General features: G+C 35.6%; 1 protein-coding gene across 2 annotated transcripts in view; it reads right to left on the bottom strand.

Annotated features, from left to right (window-relative positions):
* Positions 1 to 22,841, bottom strand: part of EDIL3 (EGF like repeats and discoidin domains 3) — a 476,915-nt gene that overhangs the window by 145,127 nt on the left and 308,947 nt on the right. For both annotated transcript variants that reach the window (XM_055132006.1, XM_055131999.1), the window contains exon 6: positions 21,541 to 21,722. In XM_055132006.1, the coding sequence (XP_054987981.1) occupies positions 21,541 to 21,722 (182 nt within the window). The remainder of the gene's footprint in view (positions 1 to 21,540; positions 21,723 to 22,841) is intronic.

A 22,841-nucleotide genomic window follows, 5' to 3' on the forward strand; every position in this document is an offset into this window, starting at 1 on the left:
ATTAAGTGCAGAAGTTTAGATTAGAAAATTATTCAAGAAAAATTCAAATGGAATTCATCTGGTTTTAGGTGCAATGTTGAGATGATGTATGAATAATACTATCATTAACAATGTTGCAGATCACGATACCAAAATAAAAATGAGAAGAAATTAAAGATTATTTCAATTTTAAAAAAAATTCTGTGGATTACTCTAACTGCATCTTAGAATTGATTTTTAATTGACGAACATTTAGCAAAACATCACCTTAGTGTCATGTATGTGGCCAACTGTGGTTTGAGGACACATCACTTCATATGCTCCTCTGTGTACCACCATGAATTTATCTTAAGCACAGCAAAAACGATAGCCTCCCCAAATCTCCAGGGTTAGCCCTATAATCCCAAAGCAAAGCTATTATACTTGTTTTAGCGTTTCATTAAAAATTAAAGTGTATAAAAAATTAAAGTGTATATAGTATATTAATTTCACCACTAAAAGTCCATTTCTATTTCTTACTATCCACAACAGTGTTCATGTCACTTAATGATGCTTTCACATCATGAAGTGAAACCCTCTTAGCAAAGCTTTCTGAAAAGCTGGTAATTCAAGTAAGCCAAGTGAAAAGGAAACCACTTGTTCTGTGTGAAGTGAGAAATGACTCAAACTTCCCAGACATTTTTAATCATTTGGATTTTAAACATGTCACCTAGGGGCTAAATAAAGACCAAAAAAAATGACACTATACCCAAAACTCTCCATGAAAAATTATAAAGAAGTGAAACTTCTGTATTTTTATTTTTACAACCTCTTACTAATACAACACATTTATACCCAATCACGGAATGATTGATTATCTCTTTCCTAGCCTGCTGGTGTTGCAATTTCTGGGGATCACACACTTGGCCTCCATGCTCACATACTTTAGTTGTAGTATCAGAGCCCATAAGATTGCACTGCACACTTTGTGAGACACTGTGGGTCCCAAACTGCAGTGGCACTGGCATCACACTTAACACGCAGGGTGCTACCAGTAAAGGAACTCAAGTTTTCTTGCTTGCAAGGCAGGCATTCCACCATTGAGTTATGTGGTGATTCTAATATTAATTATTTAATTGAACACAATTCACTCTTCCGTGGCAATTTGGTTGGTGAGAAGCATCATCAATATGCCCCAGGAAAGGACTTTGCAGTGTTTCAGGATAAAAAGAGTACCTCAGGTCACTCTTTCGCCATTTAAAGACCAGGCCCTGCTGTAATAGCAGAATGTCTTTTCTTAACTTGTGTGTGGAGGAGTCCAAGGAACTGACACTCTTGGTTGCCTCAGGCATTTAGACCCCTCCACATAGGGCCCACTTGTCTCTGTTCTTGCAATTGATGTGTCTGTTCACCTAAAGTCAGTTGTGTTAATTTCTCAATCAGTTTTATGTTTTAAGTGATGATAGCCGTGCGATTATGTAAGTTACATGTAACTGGTAAAGTGTGACAGTAAAAAGAAATTATTTTCGGCCTACAAATAAGTTTTGAAAAACCTTCATAAAAGAGAGATTTACTAAAAAAATATGATATTTGGGGAGTTGTTATGTTTGTATATCACTTCCTTTGTTGATCTTGCTGCTTTCAGTGTTCTTTCTCAGTCTTTGGTTTTGTCATTCTAAGCATACTGTGTCTTGCAGTTTTCCTATTTATGTCTATCTTTACTGGGTCTCTTGTATTCAGTGTTTGAATTACTTTACCAGTATGCTTAAGTAACTGAAAGAGAAACTGAAACATCAGTAATGCTTTATGAGCAGGGTTTATTCAAGGAATCTAAAGCAGCACTTAAGTGCTTTTTGGCCTTTAATAAGATTTCGAAACTAACTAAATGTAATTTTGAATTTCTAGATAGTTGAAACTCTAAACCTCCTACTGAAATAGTGAAGTCTATTCTGAATGATGGTTAGTTTTTGATTGGTGTTCATGTAACTGTCTTCTCTGAAAAGCAATGCAAAGATGTCACATAGGATTAAACAGAAAGTTATATTCTGTGTGTCCTCAAGCCTGGTACAATTTCCAATTACCGTGAAACACATGTACTAAACAGAATGCCACTGATATGCTATCATGGTAATAATACGTTGGTGGTTCCAGAAGAATTGGACTGGACCAGCAGTTTTCTCAAAATTTCTACCTTTTTTGAAGGGTTTTCGCTACTTTTACTCACTCGACCTCTCTTGGTACTTGCTGTGGTTGGAATACTTCATAGGCTCCTATGATTGCCACTTCATATTCAAGAATATAAGGAATGGCTACTTTAATTCAATTTGTATATTAACTTAGAGAGAAGAGTGAAAAATGTATCTTTAACCTTTATCAACTTTTTATGTGGAATGTATATTTTAGTCCATATGTTTTGAATTGTAGATGTTTGTTTCTCTCCTTATTATTTTATGTTTAGGACAAGAAATAAAGGAGTAATCATAAAAGGTCTGGCAAGCTAAACAAATTCAGTAAACAGGGAAGGGAGGAAAAGAGGGAAAAAGTGTGGGAGGGAGAAAGGAAGGAAAAGGACAGAAAAACTGAGCAACCTGGTAAGTTAACAGGGAAGTTGCAGGGAGGAGAAGGGGCACCAAAAAGAGAAAATGAAATCAGTATGTGTGCACAAACATTAATCCATTTCTGTAAAAATATTTCTGAGGGATAACAATAAGATCACTTTGCTAATATATATTTTCCCAAATAAAAATATAATTAGTGCTACCCAATTTTTAAAATGATGTTCAATATCAACATGTTAACAATATTTTATGCTGTTTTAAATATGCCACCTGATAAAATATACTCAATGCAGTCTATAAGGGAGTTTCCCTAGAAGCAGCTAGTAATATCATTTCATCCTTTTTACCTGCTTATACACTGCCAAAGTAAGAATTAATTTGTATTCTGCTTCATACATCTAAAGAAATTTCAGGTATATGCTTAAATATCTATTTTTGAATAAAATGTGGGAGGTGACATACTCCACACTGTTTTAACATTTATGAATACTTTTTTGAACAAACACAGTTCACAACTGGGATGGTGAGTTTTCCTGCCTACTTCTTTCTAGGGCTGAATGCATGAAGCCTGAGATGTCTCAGGGCAAGGTGTCAGAGGAATGGTGATGCTAAAAGAACAAAGAGATGTTAGGAAGCACAGCAACACTCTACATTTGGGAGGTCGGGAATACCTATGTGTCTTTAGGGGTACCCAAAGACCCCAATTTCTGGATGCTGATTACTAATAGGGACAATTTAGGCAGCAATGGCCTGCCACTTTTCTCCCAGGAATCTGAGAGCGGGAAACAGAGAAAGGTTATGCTTCCCCCTGCAGAAGTAAATCTCTCTAGTCAGGAACAAGGTGTTCATTTGCTGAAAATACAGACTTGTGACCTGGCTGTGACTCTGTATTTTCTAACATAGCTGTGGGCAAACCTTTGAAAGCCAGAATTTCTTCATCCACACAATGGTAATGAGCTGCTCTAACACACGGGGTTGTGAGTACTAAAGGACAACTTGTCCCTTAGCTCCTTAGCAGCTTTAAGTCGCATTTGACAGCTTGCTGTCATTACCTTGCTTTTCAGGGCAGAGGAAAAAATTAGTTTCTTAATTACAAATGCAGAAGAACAAAGTGAGTCTGTAATTCACACTCATCAGGTGCCTTAAATTCTTTCTTTAGCTAACATTTAATTTTAGAGTTTTTTTTAAACCAGTGGCACATAATTTCATTGGTCTTTACGTTAACTCTGAGAAACACATTGGACAATTCTGTTCTATATCAGATCAACTCAGAGAAGATGACACAGGAAATTCTATCATATCATATCATATCATATCATATCATATCATATCATATCATATATCATCATATCATATCACATCACATCATATCATTTATATCATATGATATCTACCATATCATATCTGAAAAGAACCTGTAAAGAGCAATGCTTGTCATGATCATTTACATTATGCCAAGAAAAAAAATCTTTTTATTATAGGGCACTCCTGTCAAGCATCAAGCAACCTCTTGAAAAAAAAAGCAGAAAAGTAGTATTTTTACAAGGATTCAAAGACACACTGTTTCCTCCCTATGAAATGATTCTATACAGGAGAAACTAAATCACTTGACATTATGAGGAAGACAAACTTATTTAAAATGTAATGTTGCTGAACAGTCAGCAATTAGAAAATAGTTAACAAATCACTGTCTCACTGTCACTGTCATCCAGTTGCTCATCGATTTGCTCAAGTGGGCACCAGTGACGTCTCCATTGTGAGATTTGTTGTTAATGTTTTTGGCATATTGAATACACCATGGGTAGCTTGCCAGGCTCCGCAGTGTGGGCAGGATACTCTCAGTAGCTTGTCGGGCACTCTGAGAGGGACAGAGGAATTGAACCTGGGTCGGCCACTTGCAAGTCAAATACCCTACCACTGTGCTTCAATTGGTAGAGTGGAGGACTGTAGTGGTTGAGTTAACAAATAAAAGCTTAATCTGTAATTATTTATTTGTACTTCTTCTACTTAAATACTGTAACATTATTTGATATAACTTTTCAAAAAACCTAGAAAAAAACTTGATTTTAAAAATGGGAGAATACAATGCTTTTATGTTATATTTTCAATAAAGCATAATCCCAATTTTGAAAAATATCAAAAGCTACTATGTACTTACCACTGTTAAATTTAATATAAAATTATGTCACTAACTATAGTTTTTCAATTTTATGGAAAAGAAAAATGATTATTTTTATGTTCCACACATTTTCTAACTATGGACCTCCATCTCAGAGTCATGCATTTTTGAAAGTGATGCAAAAGTTTTGATAAAATTCTATGGGAATAGGCTCTCAACAGTGCTTGAGAGTTCTGGGGATCCTAGAAATGATGCTCAGCCAAGTAGGCCAGAGGTTCAAAGCAAGGGTTGAGGATTCAGTGCTGGTCCAGCCTTCTGGGGTGTAGTTACTCCACATCAGTAGAGTTCAGGAGCCTCCGGGACTACATCAGCCATACTGAGGATAATATGCATACTAGGAATCATAGATGAATCCGGCACATTTAGGCAGGAGTCCTAAATGCTATAATATATCTTTGCACCACAAATACGACTATCAAAACGCTGTTAATAATAGGCTATCTAAATTGTATTTCACTCTTTTATGCACCGCACCGAACTGAAACTTCACCATTCTTAGATCACACCATTTTCCAAATCTTCAGCGGTTTCCCTCATGTTAAATAAAATGTATGCATTGTTCACGCAAGCATGGCATGTCTTTGTGAGATCATTACAACATATTTTTCTAGTTGCACTTCTTCCATCATTCCTCATGCACTCATTCTCTCAATTATTAAATATATTAATTATTTCATTATTTCTGTGTGCCTGTAATTTTCTAACATGATGATAGAGGGGAAATATAAGATTAGAAGAGATTCAAAAAAAAAAGAAAGCCTAGAAGAGATGAGATCCTTTCACTTGATGCGTACTTCAGAAAGGACAAAGCAGACACATTGAAATGCAATACAAAGCAGAATGTTATATATAATAAGTAAAAGGGCTAATGCCCGGTTGTGGACATAAAGAGAAAAAAAAATGTCAATACTAATTCAAGGCAGGAAATCAAGCCATAAAAAGCACAAGTGGTTTGTCCAAGGTCATAAGCCAGGATTTAATGATTGTTTCAGACCCAGGGGCAGCTGCCGAATCCCTGCTAGTCTTGAACATTACGATGAGTTTGATGAGGTTGGAAAAGAATAATTTCTTCTTTTGATGTCTATCCACTTGGTACACTCCTTTCAAGGACTGCAGTTATATAAAAAACTTTCTACCCTATACATCTATTTATTTGTTTGTTTGGCCTCCTTGGTGATGTCAGGGGCTTCCAGGACTATACTCAGTGATGCTCAGGGAACTGGGAGGGTGGAGGGGAATGAATTCATGCATGCAAAGCATATACTTCACATCTCTGAGCTATTTTCATGCCCTCCAAATTTTATTTTAAACAATATTCTTTGTATTTATAAATAGCATCTGAAGTTGTTATTGTCATCATTATTATTATGCTTTGGGGCCACACAACAGTGCTCTCTCCCAGCTTTATGTGCATTGATAAAGCCTTGCTGTACTTGGGGGGAGCAGATGCAGTTCTGGGGATCCAATTGGTTCAGCATGTGCAATGGAAAGCACCTTAACACTGAACCCTTTCCCTGCCCCATTTCCATCTTGTTACTGCATGTAACTATGATCTCAGCACCCAAAATGGAAACATCTAAACTACCAGCAGCTGGATGGGGACAGAATAAAGAAAAAAGTTGCTGGTATGTGAGTGCTATGTCTGAAAGAACTGAATAATTAATCTACCTACAAAACTTTTATTATTTGACTTTGATCATTTGTATATCACATCACTTTACAAGTCTTGCAATGGAGGTATTACTGGTGCCTGCTCGAGCAAATCAATCAGCAACAAGATGACAGTGACAATGACAGTGATCACTATACTTGTCGGAATAGGATGTTGAGAACATAGGCTAAACTACTATTTTTAATATAGACTATATAAAATTGTTTTCAAATAAAATCTAGGATCTTATACAAAACACTGTAGTCTGTGGTAAAATGCAATTAATAAACCTCATACTCAGAAAAAGGATTTTTTAAAGACAGAAGATAGATATTAAACTTTTGACTATAAATATTAATAAATATTTGTCAAATGAAGTATGCATATCAATTTATCACATGCTGTATGGCAAAACTGTGATTCATATCATCACACAACTTTAACTATATCCCTGAGAGTTCACTCTATTTCTGACACTTAAGTGGAAAAGAATTTGTATCTTATGTGGTTGAGTGTTTTTGTCAAAATAACCAGTGGCTTAAATCTAGAACCACTGATTTTGAATAATATAATCACTTCACATGGAATAAAACTACCTATGTAAACGTATTTTATGCATTTAGTAAATACCCTGAAAATAGATGATAGCTTATTTACCTTCAACTTATTATTTTGAAATTATTATTGAACAAATAAAATATTCTAAGACCAAAGTATTTTGATAGCATACCTGCTCTTCTGTATTAAAGGTTTAGTCAATAGGATTAACCAAATATATATATATATATATATATATATATATATATATATATATATATATATACAGGGAGCTCAAAGAGATGCAGTGCGTGCCCTACAAGCTCAAGGACTTGAATCTGATGTCTAGAAAGAATGGATTCCTGAAACCCTGCTGAGTGTGAGTACCACTCAGTGTGGTTTTGGTGACCCAAAGCCCCACTGGGACCAAGCAGAACAGCTCTGCCTTACCAGATCACTGAGCTGTTAAGCTCAAATGGCCAGGCAAGCATTGCCAAGAGTATCCTTGGGTCCCAAGCACCTTTGGGGTGATTTCTAATATAAAAACAAAATATTAAATATATCCAACATGCTACTTCTTCATGTAGCTTATCTCATAAAAAAATCTGGGGGACTGGAGAGATAATTCAGAGGCTAGCATGTTTGCCTTGACCCAAGGTTGATCCTTGGCATGCTATATGTTCCCACAACATCCTCCAGGAGTGAGCTCTGACTACAGAGACAGGAATTCTCCCTCAATACCCCTGAGTGAGGCCCACCCGGCAAAAACAGAATGAATTCTTGTGCAATCTGAAATTATAAATTGTAACAGGAGTTAGGAAAGAAAAGAAAAAGAATCTCTAGGGGATGGAGTGATAGTACAGTAGGTAGGGCATTTGCATTTCATGCAGCTGACACGGGTTCGATTCCCAGCATCCCATATGGTCCCCTGAGCACCGCCAGGAGTTAATTCCTGAGTGCATGAGCCAGGAGTGACTTCTGTGCATCACCAGGTATGACCCAAAAAGGAAAAAAAAATTAAGAAGTGACTCAAAAAGCAAAAAAAAAAGAATCTCTAATCACATTTATTTGGAGAAATTCCAAATGAGTCGGGGATTAGGGGTAGAGTTATGAAATACATCAAGAAACAAAAATGGCAGCAACACCATTATTTGGCACATAGAAAATTTCAATGAATGTATGAATGAATTTATTAATCTAAATAGAGCTGCAGTCACTTCAGAAGATTTTTCTAAGTTTGGGGAAACAGAAGAATACTATTCAATGAGTTTCATGAGGCTGGAAATCAGAGAACAAATTTTTCACACTTCCCACAGTGCCTGAATGAAAGCCAAATGTTCATTTGATCAAAGCAGTTATTTTTGTGTCTCTAATATCAACAAAAGTAAGTAGATAATTTCCACATAGGTAACTGAAAATGTTTTATTTATGTAAATACAGCCCACCTGGGCATGGCCATCTTAACTATTGCCTAAAATAACTCTTTGAAAATAGCTTCTCTACCAATAACACGTCAACCATGGTAGATTGGAAACAAAAGAAAATGATCTTTTAAAAGAGTAGGCAATATATTCCTCTTTCAATATTTATGTGCTTCTCTCTATATCTGGGTTACTGCTTCTAAGAAAGGCAAAGCTAAGATCCATTGGTGATATTAAAATGTCTTATTTGTTATTTTATTCTACATGATAATCACCTTTTGGTAAGAGCCTGTTGAAACCTGCTGTTATATAAAAATACCAGCCTGGTTTGGGCTCCCACTAGGAAAATCAAGATAGCAAAATTCTTATCTATTTTTGAAATTCAGCATAATCTCGTATCAATTTTAATTATATTAATGAACTAAATAGTCCTAGATTTAACATAGTTTTATGTTAGTATGAGAAATGAAAACATAACCTTTATAATATAAACTCAAAATAAAACTGCTTCAAAGCTATTGAAGTATTAAATAAATAATATGTATAAGCCTAAAATTTGAGAATCCATTTGTGGAAATACAAGAAAATCTTCATTATTTTTTTAAGAAAGCAAATCACAACAAAATAACACAATCTATACTAAGTACACCAGTGTTAGGCTGAAACAGCTACTATTTTAATTAAATATATCAATTCTGGAGAAAGCAGCAGCAGGCACAGCAATAACATTAAAAACAAATACATGAGGAAAATTTAACCAACTTCTAGTAAAAAAAAATTAAATGTCCTGAAAAGGTGCTAACATAGGACTTTCTACGGTGCTCAAAAGGTAATTCATTTTATTCAAAGATTTCTGCCTTATGGTGCTCCTGGGTAAGCTATTGTCTTGTAAACTTTTGATGGAAATGGAAATAGAAGATTTAAAAAAATCACCACAATCGAGTACATTCTATTTTAGAATTTCCATCTGTCTGCTCAAATATCTGTTGCAAAGATTATGTGAGTCAACAGTCCTATTCTACCATTCCTGTTCCAGTAGGGGTGGCCCACGAAGTACAAATCTGGTGTCCATGTGGTAGTGTTGTTTGTTTAGTTCTCTTCGACACTATACAGAACAGCAAATTCAATCTTCCACCTTCACACTGAATGCTCTTATTGGGATTTTCTGTGAGTATATTAAATATGAAGACCCCAAATAATCACTTTCTGGCTCCAAATACATTTTTCCTGTTGATTATATTTCTGCTAACGACACCAAATCATGTCTAAACATGATCTCAAAATGCTAAATTTTTTTTCCATATTTATATATCTCCTTCCTTCTCAGCAAAACAATCAGTTATCAATACTTCACTGTTATGCCTTATTATCATTTTATCTTCTGCTTTTTATTGCAACAGCAGCCATTCCAAGTCAGGACCTCTGGACAGTTAGCTCTACAACCCCCAAATATAGTTCCAGCTTCGAGGCTTATTTCTGAATTAAGCACAGTATTGATCCAATGAAATTTTACTATGTGCTTTGTAGCTGCCAATTTTATTAGATATTTATAATTCATACCACTAACATGTCATCTTCCTAATGTATAGTTGTTTTATTTATTTGGTGGGGGGGTGGGTGAGGGAAAAGCTGGGCCACATCTGGCTGTGCTCAGACCTTAGTCCTAACTCTGTGCTCAGGATTGACTCCTGGCTGTGTTAAGAGGACCAGAGGTGATGCCAGGGATAGAACCTAGGTTGAACACATGCATGCACCTTACTTGCTGTACTGTCTCTATGGCCCCTAACATCTGTGAATATCCTGGTGAAAATTCTTTGCATTCCATCAAGCTCAAGCTCTACTTTCTTTTATTTATTTATTTATTTTTTTATTTTATTGAATCACCATGAGATAGTTACAAGCTTTCATGTTTGGGTTACATTTTCACAATGATCAAACATCTATCCTTCCACCAGTGCACATTCCCCACCACCAATATCCCGGGTATGCCCCCTCCCCCCGTTCCCACCCTCTCCCTGACTCCATAGCAGAAACTATTCCCCATACTCTCTCTCTACTTTTGGGCATTATGGCTTGCAACACAGACACTGAGAAGTCATCATGTTTGTTCTATTATCTACTTTCGGCATGCATCTCCCAACCCAACTAGTTCCTCCAGCCATCATTGTCTTAGTGATCCCTTCTCTATTCCATCTGCCTTCTCCCCTCCACTCTTGAAACAGTCTTACAGCTATGGGGAAATCCTCCTTGTCCTTTATTTACTATCCTTGGGTGTCAACCTCAAGCTCTACTTTCCTTTAATAGTGAGGTACATTAAAAATCTGATGCTACTCACTTTCCAGATTTTTAAAATTCTCCTATTTTTCCAACCTATATCTATCTTTTCAGTAAAGACCAGTCTCTGATGTACCAATAATTCCTTTCTTCTCCCTTGTAACTCAATCTATTCCCTCTATTTGAAATTACTTTAATGTCATCCTCAAAAATGGAGAGGATGTTCACTTTAATAATTAAAATGTAAATGGGGTTTTGATGTTTTTGTTATATTCCATTTGCATAGAAGATAGATATTTCTTCCTTAAAGACTCCTAAGACCAAGCTGAATATTTAACAATAAAACATTTAAAGTACGATCTTAAAGGATTTTTTTTTACAATTCCTTTACTATTTAATTATAACTCAATTTGAAGGCCTAATGTTACAGGCAGGAATGTTCCAAAAATAATCAAGCATTACTATTTCCAGTTCATGGAGGAATGGGGATTCCACTTAAAGAAGACACGGATATAGACAGGCTAATAATAAAACATCACCACCAGCAGCTTAAGTAGTTAACGCTTGGATTTGTGATGTCCTGATGCCATTCAATACTTTAAAATGTTTCACTCAGCAGTCTCATTTTTAAAAGCAATATACTGTTCTCCAACATCTTTATTTAATTAAGTTGCTGTAAATAATTAAGAGACATATCCAAGGTGAAATCTCTCTTGTTAGACTGCAAGTGCCACCACAGTACTGATGACTACTTTCATTCAAGGTTACAATGCCAAAATCCACCTGGGATGTCTACTCATCGTATGGTCCCCAGAGTCCCAACACTGACCTATTAGTTCAGAAACTTTGATGGAGATCATAGGGGAGAGACTCTCCAAACAATAATAGTGAGCTTTGTTGAAATACTGTATGCAATCAAAGTGAAAGTAAAGTGAAATTTATTAGTTACACAGGCAGGGGGGCTAGGTGGGGGGCTAGGGGCGTGGGGGGGTTAGGGGTGTGGGGGGGCAGGGTGGAGCTATACTGGGATTCTTGGTGGTGGAATATGAGCACTGGTGAAGGGATGGGTATTCGAGCATTGTATAACTGAGATTTAAACCTGAAAACTTTGTAACTTACCACATGGTAACTCATAAAAAATTAAAAAATAATAATAAAATAAAATAAAATACTCTCCAAGTGATTTTTAGGTAGTTGAAATTTGAGAATCATGGTTCCAGGCTAGAGTTGAACTGTATGTTTATGAACAAATATAAATTTTATAGGACACAATAGTAATTTTAAAACCAAAGCTTCCCCATATCCATTATCATTACCACCTTCGTCTCAAAGTCAATGAAACCTCCTAAAAGTCATCAAAGCACGGGTGAAGGAGCATTTACTAGTGGTTTTGACTCATTCCCACACAAACTGCCTGCATCTAAATCCCATTTGTGTAACTGACTCATTCAGTTAATTTGTACAACTTAATTTATTTTTTGATGATTAGATTGCCCAGTCTGAATTATAGAGCTAGGAATTACAAAATCAATACATAAAAAGTCAAAGTAACATAAAGTAATAGCTATTAGATTATTTTAAAGCTGCTAAATAAAAATATGAATTGAGGAACATACTGTAACCTTTGAGTTGGTGATTGTAGTAACTTCTTTTTTGCACTTAAGTCTAGTCACATTCAGTTAGATTTAAACAACAACAAACTCCTCCAAATGTAAATAGTCTAAAATTAATTACTGCCCTGAGAAAATAAAACTTGAAGAATTGGGCCAGGTGGGTTGGTACTGTCACACTTCCCGCACAAAAAGGTTTTCACTGAGGCACTGGAGTAGAACAAATCTGTTCAGTGTCTACAGTGGAAGTAAGAGTTTCCTTCTACCCAATGCAAATGGTAATCCTACCAGTTCCCAGAAGATAAACATGAGGGGACAATGGAACCTTAGAACAGACTATCACTCTCTCTACTCCCTACCCCCTGCTTCTCTGCAGCTCTCATTCTTATGAACTCAGTACAAGCTGCCATTCTCTCTCTCTCTCTCTCTCTCTCTCTCTCTCTCTCTCTCTCTCTCTCTCTCTCTCTCTCTCATTCCACTGACAGACATAGCTGCTAAATCATAAGTAACATTTCTCTCGGGCAAGTCTTATAAGCATATTTCACACCTTTGGTTAAAGCTAGATTTCTTCTCACAGAGGACTACTGAGGATTCATTCAGCAATATTCATACAAGTTACAATAACAAACTGTGAAAGATGATAGGATTTGAAGAATGTAAAGTTTTTCCCATTCTAAATTTCAGAAATTGCGATTTCTGTAGCTCACAGGCTGCCAGGATGATCATTCACTGTCACTGCCATGTGGATGATCAGGTGAAGAGAAATGAGGAGGGGACCAGAGTGAGTTTGCCATGCAAGTGACCACGGTAGAATTTAAAAGCAGAGATTCGAAACTTTGAATGTTGCTGTTTCCCCCTACCACCAGGAGAATGACTGAATGAATAAAAATTACTTGCATTCTTCCTGTATCATAACTTACAAACATCAGTCTGGCAGTATTTGAGAGAAAGGAAACTAAATGAACCACACGTCAGGGGTGGAGAGATAGTACTGTGGATAAGGAGCTTGCCTTGCTTGCAGCCCACCCCGGTCCTGTCACCAGCACCCTGTACAGTGCCCCCAGGCCTGCCATGAGTAGTCCTTGAGCCAAGTCAGGAGAAGCCACAAGCACACCTGGGGGCAGAAAGCCAACCAACCAACCAACCAACCAACCAACCAGCCAAACAAACAAACAAACAAACAAACAAAAAGAACCACATTGCATTTAAATTTTCCTGATTTTTTTAAATTTTAGGCCTCACCTGGCACTTCAGGGTTTATTCCTGGTTTTGCACTCAGAGATCACTCCTGGTGGGGTGAAAGCGACCTGATGGGATGCCAGGGATGAAACCCTGGCTAATCACATGCAAAACAAGTGCCCTAACTGTTGTTCTAATTGTTAGGTCCCAGAATTTAAATTGTTAACATATATATACATATATATATATATATATGTTATAGCAGTTAAGTTACAAGTAATTTCTTCAAGAAGAGAATACATGAAAAACATAATTAAATGTTTTTGTTAAGTTGGTTTTCTGAATGATCTTAGCTGCTGAGTTGTATTTAATAACTCCCTACAGCTATTTACTTTCTATAATTTACGACTGATAGTAATGAGGTATAGTTTGCATGCTTGTGAGATTTTATAAAAGAATCAGAAATGGTGTAAGCTAGTTTGTATCTCAAAATACTATTATCTCAAAATACTACTGTTTTGTGCTCTTTACTAAGGGTATATTAATCTTAGTGATAATTTTCATTTTAAATTATTTACACACTGTGTTATAGTAACAAATTTAGAAAAAGTCCAAAAATTAAAATATGTAATTTTTCAACATTTAAGGAGAAAAATGTGTTGGTGGAAAAGGAAAATTTCGGTGCTCTGAATTTGATTTTCAGATATCCTAGTAACAGAAATGTCACCCATACCCACCTAATGTTCCTTAAAGAAGTGGGTTGCAGTGATTATGAGCTGAAAAAGTGTGCTCATGGCTTTACAGAACAATTTGCTTCTTCTGCTGCCCACAGGGGTGAGACAATACATATATTGTGGAAAGAGGTGGCACCTATTACACCAGTGGGATCGAGCCTAAGTGGCACAGTTTTAGGAAATGCAGGCAGACAACAGCTGAAACTAGAGTACACTGTGTTGTTTGGACATATTCAGTTCTCTTCAGTGCAATATAATTGCCACATGAAAATTAAACAGTGTCTCTTTCTCCATTTAGTTCATTCAATATTAATTGATCAATTATCTGTGTCTGCTCATAGTAGTTTTTTAAAAAAAAGTCCAAGGTACTGTAGAAATCAAGATAAACCTAGAATAATTCATGGTCTCCAGTTACATAGACAATTTTAGGGGAGAGAGAAAGTAAGCATTGACTATAATGGCATGTTAGCAGCTTTGAGAGGAACATATGGTAGGTTAGAGCAGAGAAAAAGGACAATGCAGTTACTTCAATCTTTGGAGATAAAAAGTGAAATGTTCGGAAATCATGTGATAGAGCCTGGTAGAGAGAAGCTGAATCTAGATGGCTCACAGATGAACAAGGAAGTGTGAATGTCTAAGCGAAGCAGTAGCAAACTGCTGGAGAAAGATGCACAAACCAATGAACTGAGGTCAATGAAGACTTCAATGCTGAAAGTCAGAGAGAAACAGCTGATGGGAAACTGAAGACGCTTTAGTGCACTTTATTTTACATTAGTGAATAGTAATAATATGATTCACCATATATGCCGTAATTCATAGAATCTGGAGTTATGATAAATCCTTTAGAAAAGGAAGGACTATGCACTAGTATGAATATAAACATGGTAAATTACCAAGCTGTTAGAGATTTTATCTCTCTCTATATATCATCTATCTATCTATCTATCTATCTATCTATCTATCTATCTATCAACCTATCTAAAGATGCATATATATCTTCAGCAGAGATGCATTATGTGATTTAAGGTTGATGCCCAATATCACTGCTTTTAAAAATGAAAATTATTTTTAATCACATGTTATTTATTTATTTATTTATTTATTTATTTTTGCATTTTGGGTCACACCTGGCAATGCACAGGGGTTACTCCTGGCTCTGCACTCAGGAATTACCCCTGGCGGTGCTCAGGGGACCATATGGGATGCTTGGATTCGAACCCGGGTCGGCCGCGTGCAAGGCAAACGCCCTACCCGCTGTGCTATCGCTCCAGCCCCCTCACATGTCACTTGTAATAAATAAGTTAAAAATATAATTTTCCTATCAGGGTTACTGTTCTTTTAAACATCGTTAGAAAATTAATGATTATATTCAGATGTGATTATCCTAAGAAATAGGTATTTAGTTGAATGGGAGTGCATATGGAAATGTAGCTTTACTTAGGACACATTTTAAAACATTTTCTATTCAAATGAAGAAGTAATAAAGATGGACTAGGTTCTATTCAGTTCAGGTTCTTTAACTAGAAAAGAGCCTAAAAACCATACTGCTTAAATAGTGTAGTTCTTTTCATGGTTTTTGTCTTTTAAGAGATTCCAGGTATATACAAATGCCAAACTTTTCACAAACACTACTATATATATATATATGTACATATATATTTAAATATATACACACATTTTTAAAGAGATGATTATCCTAGTTTTTGTAGCATTTCTGACCCACTCTTTATGTATTTTAAATAAAAAGCACATATGGAATTTGTACTCCAGAACTGTTAATGGGTAACTTGGCACTCATAAATTTCTTTGGGACCAGCGTATTCTACACTACTATTTTCTTTAAACTTCAGAGGCAGTGAAGCAGTCTGTTTTTGGGTATTTTCAATTTTTGAATGAAACACAATCTGATAGCTATTTATGAAAATAAACTTTAGAAATCATCAAGTATTTTATGACTAGAAAACAATGCTTTACTTATGATTTGCTGCTAAAGCTGATCACTCTTCTGATGAAGCTGCAGATCCTAGTCTAGTTCAGTTACAGTTTAAAGAGCTGCTCACAGATTTTCCAACATCCTTGCTCACTTTCACCTGTTTCCTCTTCTGCTACCCATGCTGTTATCACTACTAGCAAGTTAAGAGCAAAATGTTCAGATAACACAGCAGTGTTTTTCAAAAATATTAAGTTATATATATACATAATATTTGCATATATTATATATACATATTTATACAAAACTTTACATATATTTACACATATTATATGTATATATAATATTTGGGTAATATCTCAATGCCAAGTACCAGGGATACTAATAATACTAATAATTTGGTGGACTGGAGCAATAGCACAGCGGGTAGGGTGTTTGCCTTGCATATGGCCAACCCAGACTCAATTCCTCCATCCCTCTCAGAGAGTCCGGCTAGCTACCGAGAGTATCCTGCCTGCACCGAAGAGCCTGGCAAGCTACCCGTGGCATATTCGATATTCGAAAAACAGTAATGACAAGTCTCACAATGGAGACATTACTGGTGCCCGCTCAAGTAAAATGGATGAACAACGTGATGACAGTGCTACAGTGCTACAGTAATAATTTGGTGCTACTCAGAACTCAGGACAATCAGGGGCATCCCAGGATTTCTCAGGGACCAGCAGGGTCGCTCACAGTGGTTCCGGGGTTGCTGGTGCATGTGGTATTAGGCATTTACCTGGTTGTTATTTCCTCAAGTCTCTATTATTTTTTAATATAATTCAAGCAACACAAATACAGATTTGATGAATAGATGACATATGTTTTCATAGTGCACTAGGAGAAAGAGCATCACACTGTCTATAGGATAATGCAGAAATTTTTATTTTAAGCTAGTGATTCATATGATTCAGTGACATTCAAGTTGAGAAAGAATTATCTCCTATGACCCAAATCCTCTAGGCCACTGAACAGGGTTATATTAAAATCACATACACATTTCTGAAATGATGATAAACTACTTAAAAGAGAATGAGCAAAATCTTTTTCCTTGTGACAAAATCTAATACTGAATCAATTACAAATAAATTTAATTTCAAAGGGAAATGATTGCTTGATTTTAGTTCACTCAAATATTTCGACATCCAATACTATAACTATTTAGTTTATAGGGAAATGAGAATCTTTCTCCTTATTTTCTACACATAATAAACTAAATTGTGCTGCCGCCAAGATGTAATCCTGGGGGCCGCACGTGTGTGCGGCCTCTCCGCAGCTGCACGAGCATGACTCCAGATGCCAGCTAAATTTTTCAGCAAGGGCAGCTCCTCGCAGAATGTCTCCAGACTGAAATGTATCAGTTACAAGGCGGGGGGGGGGGGGTGGGCAAGGAGGGAGGGGTGGGAGGTGTACTGTTTTTTTTTGGTTTGGGCATTGGTGAAGGGATGGTTGTTTCAGCACTGTATAACTGAGACTTAAGTCTGAAAGCATTGTAATTTTCCACATGGTGATTCAATAAAATAAAATTCTTAAAAAAATAAAAAAATAAACTAAATTGTTTTTAATCTGAATGTTTTACTAACAATAGGCTGCTTGTCTAGGAGGAAATATTATGGGTCTATTGATGTTTATAGACCATGTAGCACCAAGTCACACATGTTGTTTGAATAAGAGCTGTAAACCTGTTTAGTTTTTTTTATATCTTAGAGTCAGAATATCCTGGAGGTAAGTGCTGTCTTGTTTTCTAGTGTCTACTAAAACAGATTCTACAGATTAGACATTCACTCAGTACATTTTGTTGAATAATCAATAAGCAAATAGCTGGAAATACAATGTAAACACATTCCAGTTAGAATTGCACACATAAAACCAGCTCAGAACTAAACACACACAGACACTTTACATTTTTAGCTATAATATTAAAAACATGGGAATATAAATTATCTTTAAATGTATATATCAATCAGCCATCCTGGCTCACTTTACTTTTTTAGTAAAATACCCAGAAGGTTGGAGTCTGCTTTTACTTTTTCCTATATGATAACCCAATATGCATTTCCATAATTTACAAAGTACCTTCTTCTGACACATAGGTCAGAAACAGAAGTTATTATTATGGGATTTTAACAAACTAAACAGTATTTAAGAAAGTGGCTATTTATTAGTTCCAAAACAGATAGGTGAAAACATCTGTTCAGAAAACTTGAAAAAGTAATAAAGGTTTATGAGTTACTGTATTTTCTTCATAACCCTTTAAGTCCAAAACCAATAGTAAATACATGCTGATTGTGTGAATTAAAATTGACAATTTCAATTCTCATTACACCAAGACAAGAAGGAAAACAAAAATAAATACCAATTAATGTGTATCATACACCTGAAAGATTAAGGTCATGCTGTGCTCATTATAAGTGAGTTTAAGCAACATCCTCAAATGTTTTATTTGAAGGATTGAATATAAATAAAAGAATTAAGTCATAAAGGAAATTAATAATGCCTCAACACAGAGAAGGTGGTACATGATTAGACCCTCCAGAGTATTAAGATTTATTATTTTTTCTTAAGAAATAAATAAATTGTTTCTTTTCAGAAAACATCTTAGAAAATAAGTTACTAAAGACTATAATAACCTAGATATATTATGAAAAAAATTAGAAAGTATTCATTGAATAATATGTTGAGTTTTTAGTTTTCTTTTTTATTATACACAGATTTATTATAATATAAAATCTTTTATTTCTACAGATCTTCTCTAAGAGTTTATTATAGACAAAAGCAATACAATATCAATAACAACGATTGTCATGGTAATGAGGAGAGCTATAAAGCTAATATTCTTAAAGGTAAAATAATAACTATCATATCTAAACTGATAGGATCATATTTTAACTGATTTCCTCTAAGATTCAGCTACTGTCTTTACCATATTCTCTCTGAGGATGCTGAAACCTAAAATTACTGTGATAAAGAGAATTTACAGGTAGCCAGAGAGTGCAGATTAAGGTGCTTGTTTTGCACAAAGCCAACGAGAGTTCTACTCCTGACATCCTATATAGTACCCCCAGTATGGCCAGGAGTGATTCCTGAGTGCAGATCCAGGAGTTACCTCTGAGTATGATCAGGTGTGGCTCAAAATAGCAACAATAACATGGAATTAGACTTCATTAATACTTTCAGAAACAGACTCACACATAAGAGTTACATAGGTAACAAAAGGCACGCACAAAAAAGAAAGTTCAGAATATGAAATATTAATGATACATCTTCAATAAAGTATTCCAAAGGGCTTTATTCACCTAAAAATCACTGTGATTAAAGGAACATACAGGCGGTCGTCATATAGTAATTGAACAAACACAATCTGCCACACAAACCCTTGATGCATAGTTGTGAATTCTCTCAAATGTTTGGAAATTTCTATTATGAATCTTAATTTTTATAGTTTTATCTTCACTACAACCCTATTGGTAGAGTTCAACTAACCAACAAAAATGATCTTTGGAATAAGATTTTCAAATACGGTATTACATTTTTGTTTGGTACATTTTCAATTTTTATGCATTTTTGTCTCTGTTTTGTTGACTGCACCTTATGATAATTAGAGGGAGACTTGACTTGGTATTCAGGACTTGTTCCTGGATGTGCTGGGGGAAAAAATTCCAGGCATCTTATATGTATCTATTGAGCTCTCTCTGGCTCATCTGTACTTTCTAAAAATCTTTATTTCTATTATTATTTAGCCTATGTTCCAACTATATAAGTATATATGTGTACACATGTCTTATATGCCTTCTACTTTATAAGTTTCTGTACATGCAACTATAGATTAGCATATGAATGCGTAATATAAGAAGCAACTTCTCAAATACTTGGTACCAGAAATTTATAAAATTAATATTAGGCAGAGAAAATGTCTTTGAGGTAGATAAATTTCATAAGAAAAGGGAACTATTTAAAGATAATTTGGGCTAAAGGTCTTAAGATACAGAAGCCACATTAGCTACATGGCCATAAATCAATTTCCTTTTATATTATCTACCTGTATAGCAGTCCTTATACATTGCAGCTAATGATAGCACACTGTGGATTCCCACAGGCAAAATTACCTCAGACAAAATATTTATTAAAGAGATAGGATCGCTGTATCACTATCACCGTCATCCCATTGTTCATCGGTTTGATAGGATATGGTATATAAATAAATCAAAGTTTTGCAAGAGTTCTCTATTCCAGTGGAATACCATTCAAATCTTTTAGTATGGATGGATTAAAAAAAATCAAAACACTGAATTCGTAAACTAAATTTGCACATTTTCCTCCAGCAAACTATTCATAAGAATCCTTTTCTAACTGACGGTCTTCAGATTTTCACATGCATCTTTGATTATGCTATTTACATAACAGTCAATCTTCACTGAAAGTCATCTTTCCATGAGGCTATATAATAATCATTTCTTACTGACTGCAATGTTTTCTGAATTTTCCTTCTTTTTTTATGTTCTCTCCTCCCTCTCAATTTATACCTTCCACAGAAATCATGATCGCCTAATATATAATTCACTTTTTCACTTCAGCTAAGAGCTCAAAGAGAATTTAAGTGACTAATATGTAAGGTAATAATATGATATTAATAACAATTCACTTATCAGTATTTTGCTCCTGATTTTATTAAAGCTGGCAAAAGAGAATAAGAGTATATGGATTAAAATAGTTTTCTCTCTCTTGTGGAATATGAGCACTGGTGAAGGGATGGGTATTCGAGCATTGTATAACTGAGATTTAAACCTGAAAACTTTGTAACTTTCCACATGGTGACTCAATAAAAAATTTAAAAAAAATATTTTTCTCTATTCAAAAGAAGTATTCAGACATTTTTAGTATTATTTTTATTCAATAACATTTTATACTTTCTCAAGAATGCAAAGAGTATGAAGCATTATTTTCCCAAAGTGTCCATTTTAAAAAGCACTAAGGAACTCATGAACACATAAGAGCTCCCTTCTTTGATACACACCATAAAATAGTGATCTGCACTGCCCAGGAGTTCAACATTTTTAAACCTGTAGGCATACGTTTAAGTTGTATGAAAACATTTCCAGTGTTTCACAAGTAATGTTCAGTTTAGATAAAAACAAAAACAAAAGCAAAAAATTTTTTTCAGGGGCGCATACACCTGGTGACACTCAGGGCTAACTGTTTTCAGAGATCACTCATTGTATTCAGGTCACTTCTTAAGGAGTACAGAGGACTGAATGCATTGCTGGAGATCCAATGCGAGGATGCTATGTGCAAGGCAAACACCCTACCCATTGCACTATCTCTCTGATCAGCTCAATTTATACTCTTAACTATATAATATTTTACTCTATGTGTGTAAGTATAAGGACACATCACAGGTTGGGACTCTTGCATTTTTTTCAATGACAATGAACATTCCTTGGCAGTACCCTTGTCCCATCCGATCTCTTACCTGAATCCATGGCCATCTATCATTCTCTGCAGCTGTCCAGGCATTGATAAGCCCCTTCTTATTCAGTCGCGCATAGTAGGGATACCATTTCTGAAGTCCAAAAAGAGCTCGGTGGGTAGATGAAGCTGTGATTTGCTGATTTGATATGATTCCACCTTCAATCCCCAGTGGGCCTGAACATTCTGGAAACAAATATGAGAAAAAAGAAAATTTATTTGAAATAATCAGTATTCAAAATGTGGCTGCTAGTTTTGTGGAAAAATTTGAACTATTTGAATTCTGCCATCATGTCTATCTCGTTTACAGTTACATTATAAACTATTACATCAAGGAAACAATTATTGCCCCTCTAACAATATAATCTTTCTTTGCACTGAATGTGGCACCTGATCAGGAACTTCTTTTCTATATTACAACATTACATCATATACTCTTAGAATTGATTATGTCACAAAAATTGTCATCCCTTAAAAGGCCTATCTCAGATTTTATATACTCAGACACTGTATGCCATGTAAATCATCACTGTCACTGTTACTGTCATCCCGTTGCTCATCAATTTGCTTGAGAGGGCACCAGTAATATCTCCATTGTGAGACTTGTTGTTACTGTTTTTGGCATATCAAATATGTCACGGGTAGCTTGCCAGGCTCTACCGTGCTGGCGACATACTCTTGGTAGCTTGCCGGGCTCTCCGAGAATGGCGGAGGAATCAAACCTAGGTCGGCTGCGTGCAAGGCAAGTGACCTAACTCGCTATGCTATCGCTCTAGCTCAATATAAATCATAAACCTTAATAGAAGATAGTATTACGTATAGTATTATTAAAACAGACATTCTCAAACAATAACCAACATAAAGTAATATTCAAATAATAGTTAAGTAAGAAGTAGAAAAAAATCTTGTCCAAAATTTTTGTATTCATTGTATATTATATCTGTCAGATATGCCTGGATATCTTCATATTTAATAGCATTTTAACACAAAGTATTGGTTTGAAAATCAGTTTAAATATTTCAGAATATCCCAGAACCGAAAACCTCCAGAATCCAACCGCCACCATGCTCAAGGCCACTCTCAACATGCTCAGAAGACCTCACCCAAAACAGGATGAGCCTCACCCACGAGGGGATGGACCTCATTAGAGAGTGAACTGGCAGGAAGACCCAGGTACAAGGGACCCCATGATTGAGATCTCCAAGGCCACTTGGATCAGGACTGGGCATCCTCCTCCCAGCTCCCCAGTTTTCCAGTAGCTTGGCAGTCACAACCACATACTGACCCCTAGCACCATGTAATCTC

Source organism: Sorex araneus, chromosome 1, assembly GCF_027595985.1.
Source record: "Sorex araneus isolate mSorAra2 chromosome 1, mSorAra2.pri, whole genome shotgun sequence".
Classification (NCBI taxonomy): Eukaryota; Metazoa; Chordata; class Mammalia; order Eulipotyphla; family Soricidae; genus Sorex; species Sorex araneus.